At 40.2% G+C, this 12930-nt stretch overlaps 1 protein-coding gene across 5 annotated transcripts in view; it reads left to right on the top strand.

Moving 5' to 3' along the window:
- Positions 1-12930, top strand: part of MAP3K7 (mitogen-activated protein kinase kinase kinase 7) — a 93264-nt gene that overhangs the window by 55555 nt on the left and 24779 nt on the right. For 2 of the 5 annotated variants that reach the window (XM_073626943.1, XM_073626942.1), the window contains 4 exons: positions 2795-2876; positions 4588-4721; positions 8469-8625; positions 11143-11223. In XM_073626943.1, the coding sequence (XP_073483044.1) occupies positions 2795-2876; positions 4588-4721; positions 8469-8625; positions 11143-11223 (454 nt within the window). Of the gene's footprint in view, positions 1-2794; positions 2877-4587; positions 4722-8468; positions 8626-11142; positions 11224-12930 lie in introns of those variants that run through there. The other 3 variants (XM_073626945.1, XM_073626944.1, XM_073626946.1) reach the window with 2 other exon arrangements.

Below are 12930 nucleotides of genomic sequence, written 5' to 3'. Positions count from 1 at the left end.
GAGGTGCCCACCCACCTCCCGCCACGTCCTGGTCGTCTCCGCCTCTTATCTGATGCTTTCCCCTGATGAGCAGGAAGTCGAGTGAGTGAATGATAGCCCCCACTCGACTCTATGCCCTTGGAGGACAGGAGCGACGTAAACGCGTCTAAACGAACGTGGCAACCTGTGTTTAGCGGCGTTTCGTTTATAGGCATTTTTCGTTTTTGGCCATTTTGAAAAAACTTTTTTTTTTTTCTTTTTGAAACTCTTCTAAATGCAAAACGCCGCTAAAAGCGGCATGTAAACGCAGCAAAATGGACGTTTTAAATGTGGGTTACTAGCTGTCAAGTTAAATAGTTCAGGAGAGGTTGTAGAAATTGACCCGTGTACATGCCTAAGTGTAAATGTGAGATCGAGGTCTTTTTGACCCCAGATCTCACAATAAAGAGGACCTGTCCTGCTTTTTTCCATTACAAGGGATGTTTTCATTTCTTGTATTAGGAATAAAAGTGATCCAAATAATTTTTATTCAAAGAAGTGTTTTTTGTATGTAAGACCGCTGCGCAAATATGGTGTGACATAGTATTGCAATGACCACCATTTTATTCTCTAAGGTGTCTGAAAAAAAAATGTTTTGGGGATCTAAGTAATTTTCTAGCAAAAAGAAAAAAAACTGATTTTAACTTGTAAACGCCAAGTGTCAAAAATAGGCTTGGTCCTTAAGTGTTAAAGGGAGTGCTCCTAATCTCAGTTTGTTACCTGTATAAGACACCTGTCCATAAAAGCAATCAATCATATTCCAATTTCTCCACCATGGCCAAACCGAAGAGCTGTCCAAGCATGTCAGGGACAAGATTGTATACCTATACAAGGCTGGAATGGGCTACAAGACCATTGCCAAGCAGCTTGGAGAGAGGGTAAAAACAGTTGGTGCGATTATTCACAAATGGAAGAAACACAAAATAACTGTCAATCTCCCTCGGTCTAGGGCTCCATGCAAGATTTCACCTCGTGGAGTTTCAATAATCATGAGAACCGTGAGGAATCAGCCCAGAACTACACAAGAGAATCTTGTCAATGATCTCAAGGCAGCTGAGACCATAGTCACCAAGAAAACAATTGGTAACACTACGCCATAAAGGACTAAAATCCTGCAGCGCCCACAAGGTCCCTCTGCTCAACAAAGCACATGTACAGGCCCGGCTGAAGTTTTGCTAATAAACATCTGAATGACTTGCAGCTCAGAGGGGCCAGAAGACAGAGATTTGGGTCAAATTCTTGGGGAAGCAGTCCCCTCAATCGATGATAGCATGCAATGTCAAGCTGCAGTTCCTAAAGCAGGCAAACTATTGGCATGCATAAAAAAGGGCTATACTCCAGGGATAAAACTATAATTCTGCCACTTTATAAAACCCTGGTTAGGCCACATGTGGAGTATGCTGTCCTGTTCTGGTCACTGGTCCTCAGAAGGGATGTGCTGGAGAGAGTCCAAAGAAGGGCAACAAAATCAATAAGAGGACCTCAATTATGAGGGCTGGCTTCAAACACTAAATGTATTCTCGCTGGAGTAGCGACGCTTAAGGGGGGGCATGATGGTAATCTACATGGCAAATACCTCAATAGGGATCTCGGCATTGAAAATAACTATTTAGTCCCAGGGAGTATATGAGGACATGGGGCCACACGAGAAGTGGTTTAACCTTAAACTGCGCAGGGGGTTCTTCACTGTCAGGGCAACAAGGATGTGGAACTCTCTCCCACTATTGGTGGTGGCTGCGGGGAGTATGAATATTTTTAAAGACTCTTGGATGTACATCTTAAAAAGCACAACATACAGGGATATGGGAAATTATTATAGACACTGACACACATACACATGTTGAACAGGATGGACTATTGTCTTTTTTCATCCTTACTATGTAACTGTATGTATGATTCAGAGGAGGACTGGGTGAAAGTGTAGTGGTCAAATGAGACAAAAATAAAGCTCTTTGGCATCAACTCAATTTGCCATGTTTGGAGGAGGAGAAATGCTGCCTATGACCCAAAGAACACCATCCCCACCGTAAAACATGCAGGTGGAAACATTATGCTTTGGGGGTGTTTTTCTGCTAAGGGGACAGGACAACTTCACCGCATCAAAGGGACGATGGACGGGTCCATGTACCGTCAAATCTTGGGTGAGAACCTCCTTCCCTCAGCCAGGGCATTAAAAATGGGTCATGGTTGGATATTCCAGCATGACAATTACCCAAAACACGCGACCAAGGCAACAAAAGAGGGGCTCAAAGAAGCACATTAAGGTCCTGGAGTGGCCTAGCCAGTCTCTAGACCTTAATCCCATAGAAAATATGTGGAGGGAGCTGAAGGTTCAAATTGTTGGCCTCGAAAGTTCAAATTGTTGGCCTCGAAACTTGAGTTGATGATCTGCAAAGAGGAGTGTGACAAAATCCCTCCTGAGATGTGTGCAAACCTGGTGGACAACTACAAACAACGTCTGACCTCTGTGATTGCCAACAGTGGTTATGCCACCAAGTACTAAGTCATGTTTTGCGAAGGGGTCAAATACTTATTTCACTCATTAAAATGCAAATCAATTTATAACTTTTTTGAAATTCATTTGGATTTTTTTGTTTGTTATTCGGTCTCTCGTTGTTAAAATAAACCTACCATTAAAATTAGACCGATCATTTCTTTGTCAGTGGGCAAATGTACAAAATCAGCAGGGAGTTAAATACTTTTTCCCTCACTGTATTTGACTTTTTGGAATAATGCACCTTTTCATTTGACATGTTCTTTCTTTTTTCCATTTTAGTATTTTCCTGGTGCTGATGAAGCTTTACAGTATCGATGCCAATATTCTGATGGTGGGCAGAGCAATTCTGCCACAAGTACAGGTTAGTGCTTTCTCCTCTTACTACATCAGGTCATAAATAACAATTAACAGGTTCTTTTAAAACATGAATGTTAATGTGCATAGCAGTTAGAGATGTTTTCCCTGATGTTCTAACTTGACCTAAAATCCTAATGATGAGGCCCATTTTAACCAATATGTGGACATTTTAAGTAAGATGCAGCAGGACTGTTGGTATTTGGAATGAAAGTATTCCATTTGTTAAAATGTGTTCCACATACGTATGTGTTTGGAGAGTCTATGATGGTGCCCACTGTTACAAACATTAGGCCGAGACATTGAAAATCATGTTATTCTGAGCTGCAAGAGCCAACACTTCTTGTAGTTTGGAATAGAGGTCGACCGATATGGGTTTTTCTCTGGCCAATGCCGATATTTAGAAATCGCGGTGGCCGATGGCCGATATGCGATGCTGATATATTAGGCCGATTTTTTTTTTTTTTTTTAATTATTATTTATTTATTTATGTATTTATTTATTTTATTTTATTTTATTTTTTTTCCCCTCATCTCATGAAATCTAACAGTTAGACCCCTTTCACACTGGGGCATTTTTCAGGTGCTTTTGGGCTAAAAATAGCGCCTGTAAAACGGCTCCCCTGCAGTCTGTGTGAAAGCCCAAGTGCTTTCACACTGAGGCGAAGTCCTGCAAGCAGCATCTTTGGAGCGGTGTATACCACCACTCCTGCCCATTGACATGAATGCGCACCGCTGCCGAAGCGTCTGCAAAGCGTTTCGGCAGGGGCGCATTTAACCCCATCCACGGCCGCTAGCTGGGTTATAAGCGCCCCGCTAGCAGCCGAATAGCGCAGCAAAAATTACGGTAAATCGCCGTTAAAACTAGCAGCGTTTTACCGTCAACGCCTGCCCGCTCCAGTGTGTAAGTAACCTTAAGTAATAAGTGATACAGAAAATTTTTTACATTTAAACATTTGTTAAACAAAACAAACCTCCAGTCAGTTCACTTGTATGTAGAATTTAGATTAAAAAAAAAACTATATCTTAAATATTAAATACACAAAAACAGGTAATCAAAACTTTTGGACGAAAAAAATGGGCTAACTTTACTGCTTAGTTTTTTTTTTTTTTTTTTTTTTTTATTTATTAGTGTATTTTTTTTTTTAAATTGCGTTTGAAAGACCGCTGCACAAATACCGTGCAACATAAAATATTGCAACAACCGCTATTTTATTTATTAATGTTTGGTGGTTCTAAGTGATTTTCTAGCAGAAAATACAGAATTTTTACTTGTAAGCAACAAGTGTCAGAAAAGATTTAGTCTTTAAATGGTTAAACTGAGAGCTTCTACACACAGAATTCAGCTCATTGATAAGTATAAACATTGTATCTCTTCAGGTTCTTTTATCAGATTTGGCAGGCTGCCCAAAGAGGAGAGAAATCACTTCACAGAAGACTTCAGGCAACTTGCATTGACTTCTATTACAGAAGTCATTTGCAAGTCGCGCTGAAGTTATATCGGCCTTTTTTATCAGCACAATCGGCCGATGCCGATTAAGTAAAAAACAGCAAATATCGGCCGATATATCGGTCGACCTCTAGTTTGAAAGGCCAGAATGCACCTTCAAATTAGGCTTACTAAAAGGCATATTTTAGTTTCAGCTGTTAGTGAAATTAACAAACTCCTTTTTTTTTTTTCTATTAGAGATGATGTATTTACCTTGTACTTCTCCACAGGGTCCTGCATTGATAATTCTACAAATACAAGCAATAAGAGTGATATTGACGACTTGCAGGTTAGTGCAAGCAATGATACAATCAAACGAATAGAGTCCAAGTTGGCACACTGGAACAATCAGTCCAAGCAAGGTGTAAGTATATCTATGTTCACAGTATGTCTTCTTTATTTTCATGGAATATTTTTACCATGTTATCTCACTAAATCGTCTTCTTGAGCGCTCCTCTCAAGTGTACATGCTTTTCCTATGTGGTTAAGGACCTTTAAAAGGGTTAGTTCATCTTTGTCACTGAAAATCACATTTTTAGTAGCTCTTATTACCCTATTTTTCTGCTATCTTGGATTTTGTGGCTCTTTAAAAAAAATACAGCTTGCAGAGCTTCTTTGTGCTTCCATGTCATCTGGGACTGTCGTTTAGTGCCCAGATATGAAACTACATGTCCCAGAATTCAATGCATTTTTGTATTCCTACATGGGAGGTAAGTGAGGAGTGTGGAGGCCAGGGAACAAGCTTCTTACTGTTAGGAAAAGATGAGGAATGCTTTGATCCTGTGATAGAGGGAGAAATAGTCTGAGTAGGCACAAACCGGGCCATTGCAGGGATTTAGATCGATACAGGCAAAGGTGCATTTTCCATCCTGCGCCAGCCCTTATCTTAGTACTGACCTCGCCCTTACCCCACTATTACTTTGGAGGCTGTGTGTGCAAAAATAACAAAACTGCACCTTCCAAGACCTCCTTACTAGGCCCTCATGCACATTAAGAAAAATGAGGGGAATAACTGCGCTACAGTGAAATACATAAACAAACAATAACAATTATAGCCACGATTCATCTATGTAACACAAACACAGTGAAATTAAATAAGAAAAAAAGGGGGGTTGAATCTCGCTAAAACAGATTAGTGATCATACACATCATCACCAAACCAAATATTTAGAACTAAGTGAAGAGTTCCCCTTTAGTGTATACATAATATACAAAACACATGTCAAATGAATAATCAATCCAAAAATAAAATGTTCAAAGTGATAATAAAAAGTCCATTTATAAAAAATAAATCACCCAAGTTATATGAAAGTATCTTAAAAAAGTTCCAAAAAAACATAAATTCTTGCTGTGAGAAGAAAAAAGCGTGCTTGCTCCACCACCATGGAAACCAGACTGGCCGCTTACCAGAAACTCGGCCTCGAAACTTGAGTTGATGATCTGCAAAGAGGAGTGGGAGTACTCAGCTGTTTGTGAGCTTCCGGCCGGCGCTCCAGACTACACTACATGCCTACTATTGTCTACTAACATTGGGCTGATGTCTGAGTACCTGTCAGTGTGAACATCTTTAGCCTGACCCTGCAGTGTTTGATGTCCCATCTCGGTATAAGGTCCCTGATCCATTGGTCGTGGTTCGAAGCAGTATTAACAAACAGCTTTCTCTGATCCTCTGTAACAGGGGATCATGAGTTTCTGGTAAACGGCCAGTCTGATTTCACGGTGGTGGAGCAAGCACGCTTTGTTCTTCTCACAGCAAGAATTTGTTTTTTGGAACTTTAAGATACTTTCATATCACTTGGGTGATTTATTTTTTATGCATGGACTTTTTATTATCACTTTGAACATTTTATTTTTGGATTGATTATTCATTTGACATGTGTTTTGTATATTATGTATACACTAAAGGGGAACTCTTCACTTAGTTCTAAATATTTGGTTTGGTGATGATGTGTATGATCACCAATCTGTTTTAGCGCGATTCAACCCCCTTTTTTTTTTCCTCATGCACATTGGGGCTCCTGAGCGCCAGAACAGGCATTTTTTTTTCCTCTGCCTTTAAATGCTTCTCAATGTTAGATTATGTGTCCATGCACACATAGGTGTTTACAGGAGTTTAAAGGCAGAAAAAATACTCCATCCCCTATGTTCAGGGGAGGCATGCATCTAAATGCACCTAAGTGCTAGGCACGTTTTAGCACTTGAATTTTTTTCGTTTCAATAGCCAGAATAAATTTAATGTTCTGGCCAAATGCCCAAGCGCTTGACGTGCATAAATGTGCCTGAACAGTCATTTACTTAAATGCGGCTTAAGCATGTTTTTGAAGCTGCTTTTCTACTGCCAGGGGAAAAGTATTTAGAAGAGCCCCAGTGTGTATGAAGCCTAAGTCCTGCTCCAGGCTTCCCATGTCTGGCTGGGAGGATGCTGCTGTCACTGAGCGCTCCTTGGATATAAAGGGGCTTTGCATGGAGCAGGTGTCCCCCCTGGGGAAAGAATGGAGCAGTTGCTCCAGGCAACCCATCAACATAGTGCAGTTGCTCCTAGCAACCAGTCAGGTTTAAATATTTAACCTGTAATGGTAAATGAAGAATACTGGTTGGTTGCTAGTGGCAACAGCTTCTCCCTTTGGATTGGTAAATAAAGAATGTTGCTTGGTTGCTAGGGGCAACAGATGCCCCCTTCAGTCTTCCCAACTCGGCACCAGGCTGATGCATATCCAGGCAAATTCCACCCTCTCTTGACTCTGGTCTATGCACTGCTACAGAGGAAGCACTCCCTGCTTATCTGCAAGCAGCCCCCAATCTCAGGCCAAAACTTACTTGGCCCCCTGTGGAGTTGGTTAGGCAACGGTGCTGGCAGTCACATGCCAGGGTGGGCCTAGCTTAGAGAAGTAGTTGAGATTCAGAATCCTTCTGTGTGGCTCAGCAGCTGCTGTGCCGATTAAAGTCTCACGGAACCAGATTCCCTGGTGGATCTAGTGTGGGAGGAGCCCCAGGGGGTTGGTTCCCACCTCTGGCTGCCCCACATCTACCCAGGACACATCAAGGAGAAGAAATGGAAGTGGGGAGGATAGGGCAGTGTAGCCGCCTAAATGCTCGCTGTTCTGTGCATGTTGCGCCTGGTAGGAGAGAGGGCACAGGCAGCATGGGGGAACCAGACACGTATTTAAAAAGTGGTTGGGGATTTGTTTTTTAAGGCTTCCTCCTCATCCTGTTACCCTAAGTAATCAGTAGGCAGGGTTAACATCCAAAGAGCATGTGCCAGGGAGAGGAGATGGCAGAGAGGTGCAATATGGGTGGGGAAATACATCATCATTTTTATGCAAGAAACATTCCATTGGTCCTAGCCATTAGCTGGGATAGAGCCAAATACACTAAGGGCATTTTTGAACTGCTATGCACTGAAAGTCACACTAATACCTATGAAGGGAAATCGATTTCTTCTAACCTAAATGAGCCCCTTCATTGAAGTACATTTTTTAGTTTAAACGTGAACTAACCCTTAAAGGCCACTTTCACACGAGCGGTCCAGTCGGGTCCGCCTGTCTGTGTTTTTCAGACGGACCCGATCGAACCCTCCATTCTCCTCTTTGGAGCGGCAGATGTAAACGGACTTGTGCCTGTTTACAGCCGCCTACCTTCAATTAGATCCAGCAAAAACAAACGAAAGAGGATCTGTTCCCCTCTGTCTGGCTGGACCGGAGGGCAGTCAGGTGTAAACAGTCGATCCATTTACATCTGACTGCCTATAGAGTAGAGTGGGCTGTGCCCGTGTCCTCTAAGCATAAGCACCAGCGGACACGGACTTGTCATCTGCCAGCTCCGCTCAGCAGGGGATCAGCGGACAGATCCCCTGCTGATAACTGATCTGGCTCTTGTGAAAGGGGCCTAAAAGTCAAGTCAATCAAAGCTTGGTTGGCTTTTAATATGAGTGAAGTTTTCCCTAAAAAAAAAAATGTTTGTTCAGGGGTCTTTTATGTCATCTATTTACTGGATTTTTTTTTTTATTATCCTGTATTCTTACTTTATCTTGTATTATATTGTATTCTTTCTCACTTGCCTAGCTAACTTGGGATGTATCTCCAAACATTTTCTAACAATAATCCCTATTTAGGGAGAACCAGGTCGCTTGAGTCTGCCACCCTCTCGAGGTAGCAGCGTTGAAAGTCTTTCTGATACTCGAGTTAAGCCACCTTCAATACTTACACCTGAGAGTAAAAGGAAGAGTGCAGATATGTCTGAATCAGAGCCAAGGATTTCTGCAGGCACAGGTAAATAGACAAGCAAATACTAGATTCACAGCTTTGACTATACGCAGGCCACATAAAGATGATTTTTTTTTTTTTTTTTTTTTTTTTTTTTTATATATAGGAGTCTGCTTTTATATAGTAAAATTCTGCTTTGTTGTGGTGCTATGGTATCCATAACTTAGTAACGCTAGACATATGTTATGCAACCATTTGACAGATACAGGGAAAGGTGCATTAATATAGAAGGTTTAGTTGTAATTGTTAGTAAAGGAGGAAAGTATGTTCCTAGTCATTTAGATCAGCTATGACTGTTGCTTAGATCTCTACCTAAGTAGTAGATAAGTATATTTAGTAGTGAATATGAAATATTTAGATGACTTTATTCATCTGGTAAATATAAAAAGTAATATTTTGTAACTATTTTTTTAGCAGTGATTATAAAAAAGAAATATTTAAACATTTTCAGATTCCCATTCGATAAAGCGGTCAGTTTTCAAGCCAAATTGTAAAATTAATACAATTGTATTTCTTGCAGAAGCATCTTTGCCCTCTGCTTCATTTGTTTTACATAGTTAGTCTAGTTGAAAAAAGATCCATCTAGTTCAACCAATAAAAGGAAAAAATTTAATTTTTACAATCTTATATACACAATCCCATACCCTTAGTTGATCCTGAGGAAGGGGAAAAAAAACAGCAAAGCATGATCTAATTTGCCTACAGCAGGGGATAACATTCCCTCCTGATCCCCAAAAGGCAATCGGATATTCCCTGAATCAACTTTACTTATAAATGTTAATATCCAGTTACATGTGATGTGATTAGTTAAGCAACAGTAAAAATTGCTTGACTGAGCAACTGGAAATTTTAATCATCATGGATGTTTGGTTGACCAATGCTATATTTTAGTCTGAGGCATTATTCGTAATGATGTGATGACCTTATCATCCTATTGTAAAAGAGAGTACTCTTTTTGTAACAGCTGTAATACCATCTTGTCCGTGTGCAGCAATATTTAACTAAACAGTCTGGAAACCTCTGGTTAAATGAAATGTGGTTATTTCAACCAGGGAAACAATGACAACACCCAGGTGTAATACAGCAGTGGGTTTGTATGGTTGGATGGTAGAACAGAACAAAACAAGTACTAAGCAAACTGTTTTATTATGGTACATGAAAAACATCTAATGAAAACTCACAAATAGAACACATAAAAGAGGAATAAAAATCGCAGTTAAAAACAGTGTGTCTAAGGCACATAACGACAATAATGGCAACCAACTAACTCTTAAGTGCCATTAATTTGCTATAAAAGATAAACCAACAGAGAAAAGCATTGGTGTAATAGCCGCATAATATCATGGCATAAATTCTGCAAAGTTCATAGAGAGGTGAAAATGGCAGCAGTGCAATGCTGCAAATAGCAGGTATTTGCCAAGGTTTATACAACGGAGGAGTTGTACACAAAACCTGGCAGCCTTGTTCTTACGAAAGTCTCCGGTTTTGTGGGCTGGGAACCCTTTATCTTTTTTTAAACTGCAGATTATACATACACATCAGAGTCCCTAATATAAACAAAACCCTAGGTTGATTCTGTTTGCTCACACCTATCAATATCTGAAATATTCATTCTGAGGGCTTATCATGTAAAGCAATTGCACAGTAAAAAATTGCATTTAGAATACATTTTTAAAATAAACTTTCACAAACGCAGGCTATCAAAACTGAACATATGATGAGAAAATAAGCGCAAAGTTTACGTTTTTAGTAAAAAAAAAAAAAAAAAAAAATCTTCAGAATTAGGATGTGTTGCTTAGTTCTTGGATATAGTTAATTTTAAGTGAGCAAGTGTAAGGGCATATTTACGCTCGCGGTTGAGGGGTTGGTTGACCTGTTTTAAACACCCCAAAAAGCTGCAAAGGCAACCAGATTGGCTGTACACAAAAATGATACCCCTTGTTGCATTCTGCAGGCAGAACCACTGTTAAGTATATTCATTTAAGTGAATGGTTCCTCAGCGCTCCTGCAAGTCAATGCCATCCTCATGGTTGCTGCATTTTATTGCCATTGAAAAACCTCATTCAACTGTCAAAAACAAAAAGTGAAGGAAGTATCACCTCCTGAATTCTTGTCAACTGCTTGTTTTTAAACCTGCCGTTAATGGCAGGTATAGAAACTTATAGATTATTATAAAAATGTAACTTGTTTTTGTGACTTGTGAAGTTTTATTCATATACATCACATCTTCCAGTTAGGGCAGTCCATAGATAACCATTCCAGGTAGCCTTTGTCTGGATTACTATAAGTTTGTGTGTCCCGTCATGGCGTATTTTGCATGCTCATCTGTTTTTTTTTTGTTTTTGTTTTTATTCTTGTTTTTTTTTTTTTTTTCTCTTTTATTAAAAGCAGAAACTTGGCATGTTTCTTTTTTGCACGCACCTTCATTGTGTAACATTGTGCTGTACACTTCCATGCTTTTGTTAATTGTGTTTTGTACCACTTGTAGTTGTCTGCATGTGTATTGTGTATATGTTTTTGCAGCATATACCAAGTCTAAACGAGGCCACCGTAAAACTGCTTCATTTGGCAATATTCTGGATGTCCCTGAGATCATCATAACAGGTACTACAGAATGGTAGTAACACATCAAGCCTAAAATAATGAACAACTAAATGCATTTTGCTCCAACCTGTGTGTCCAGTCTGCCCATTTTAGTTCTTGACCATGACATCATAATTCATCAAAGGACTTTTGATTTACTGTAAGTAAGGTAGAATACTTACTGTTTCTGCTTTACATGTTTATAGATCTGTGGGAATTTCCTACGCTTATCTCTTCCTCTGTAGTCTGCCATAGTTAAAGCTGATCTCCAAGCAAATACAAATAACAGGGACAGGAGGGACTTTCTTTTTAAAGTCCTTTTTTTAGATTTTACATAGGGTACATGTAAAAGACAAAAAGGCCCAGGAGAACACACAGATCCTTGACAAACATACAGAGATATATGACAATAATTAACAAGCGCGCATCCAATAATGAACAAATAACATATTTAAGAAAAAAAATGTTATTATTAAATAAAAGCCCCAAGGCCTAAATGTGCAAATAAATGATCACACAAAAAAATTATTTTTCACACCAAAAAAAAAATATATGTTGAAAAATTGTGAAAAAAAGGCATAGTATTCATTAACCTAAAAAGTGTACACATGAGATCATGTAGATAGCTAGTCCATATGAATTCTGATGGGAGCGAAAAGGAAACAATATGAAACAATGTGTTCTTCCTATACTCTGGTGTCACAAAGTAATAAAATCGGTGCCGCTTACCAGATCACTAGGATCTCAAATTTATAGAGATCAAACACGTCTGTGCCGGCAGGGATAGTCTCCTACTAAGATTCCTCTCAGGGAAAAAACCTCTTCAGGTGCAGCAGAATGTCCAATAGGTTGGGAAAACTCAGAGAAAAAGATCATCCTAACCCCGATAATCCTAGTTGATCTCGTTGGCAGAAGATGAAAGAGGAGGACTTAATTGTGTAATATTTCCAGAAAATTTATTGAAAAATATAACAACACTTACATCTTAGAATACGGTAGAGTGTGAACTTTTCAAAACAGCCGTGGCTCTGACCAGCTGGCTGATACATGGTAACTTCAAGGATTAGTGCTCCATTCAACGCGTTTCCACATACAAGGCACCGACTTGGCCTTCGTTCCCAGCGATAATTGATACAATGGAACCCAGAGTCATGAGACACAGATTATTACAATAATACCTTGTGACAAAACAGACTAAAGCTGCCCATACATGCGTTTGTGTTTTTTTTTTTTTTTTTTTTAGTCCATGAATGGGAAAAAACTGAACGTGGATGCAGGAATTCTGCCCGCTGTGTCATTGTATTCTGACAGCAGGGAGACTCCCTCATCTCCTTGCTTTTTAGAATACACAAAGGCCCCTTTCACACTGGGGCGGTGGGGGCGTCGGCGGTACAATATCGCTATATTTAGCGCTGCTGTACCGTCGTTCTTGCAGCTGTATTCGGCCGCTAGCGGTGCGGTTTTAACCCCCGCTGGCGGCCGAAAAAGGGTTAAAATCACTCGTACAGCGCGGCTATAGCCGCGGTATTGCCGCGGTGTAGCCGCGCTGTCCCATTGATTTCAATGGGCAGGAGCGGTGAATACACCGCTCCTTCACCACTCCAAAGAAGCGGTTTGCAGGACTTTTTTCACCGTCCTGCCAGCGCACCGCTTCAGTGTGAAAGCCCTCGGGCTTTCACACTGAACAAACAGCGGAGGCTGTTTAGGGGCGGTTTGCAGGTGGTATTT

Source organism: Aquarana catesbeiana, linkage group LG04 (genome assembly GCF_042186555.1).
Source record: "Aquarana catesbeiana isolate 2022-GZ linkage group LG04, ASM4218655v1, whole genome shotgun sequence".
NCBI classification, from domain to species: domain Eukaryota; kingdom Metazoa; phylum Chordata; class Amphibia; order Anura; family Ranidae; genus Aquarana; species Aquarana catesbeiana.
Note: the sequence above shows the minus strand (reverse complement) of the source record. Positions and strands in the feature narration are given on the sequence as shown.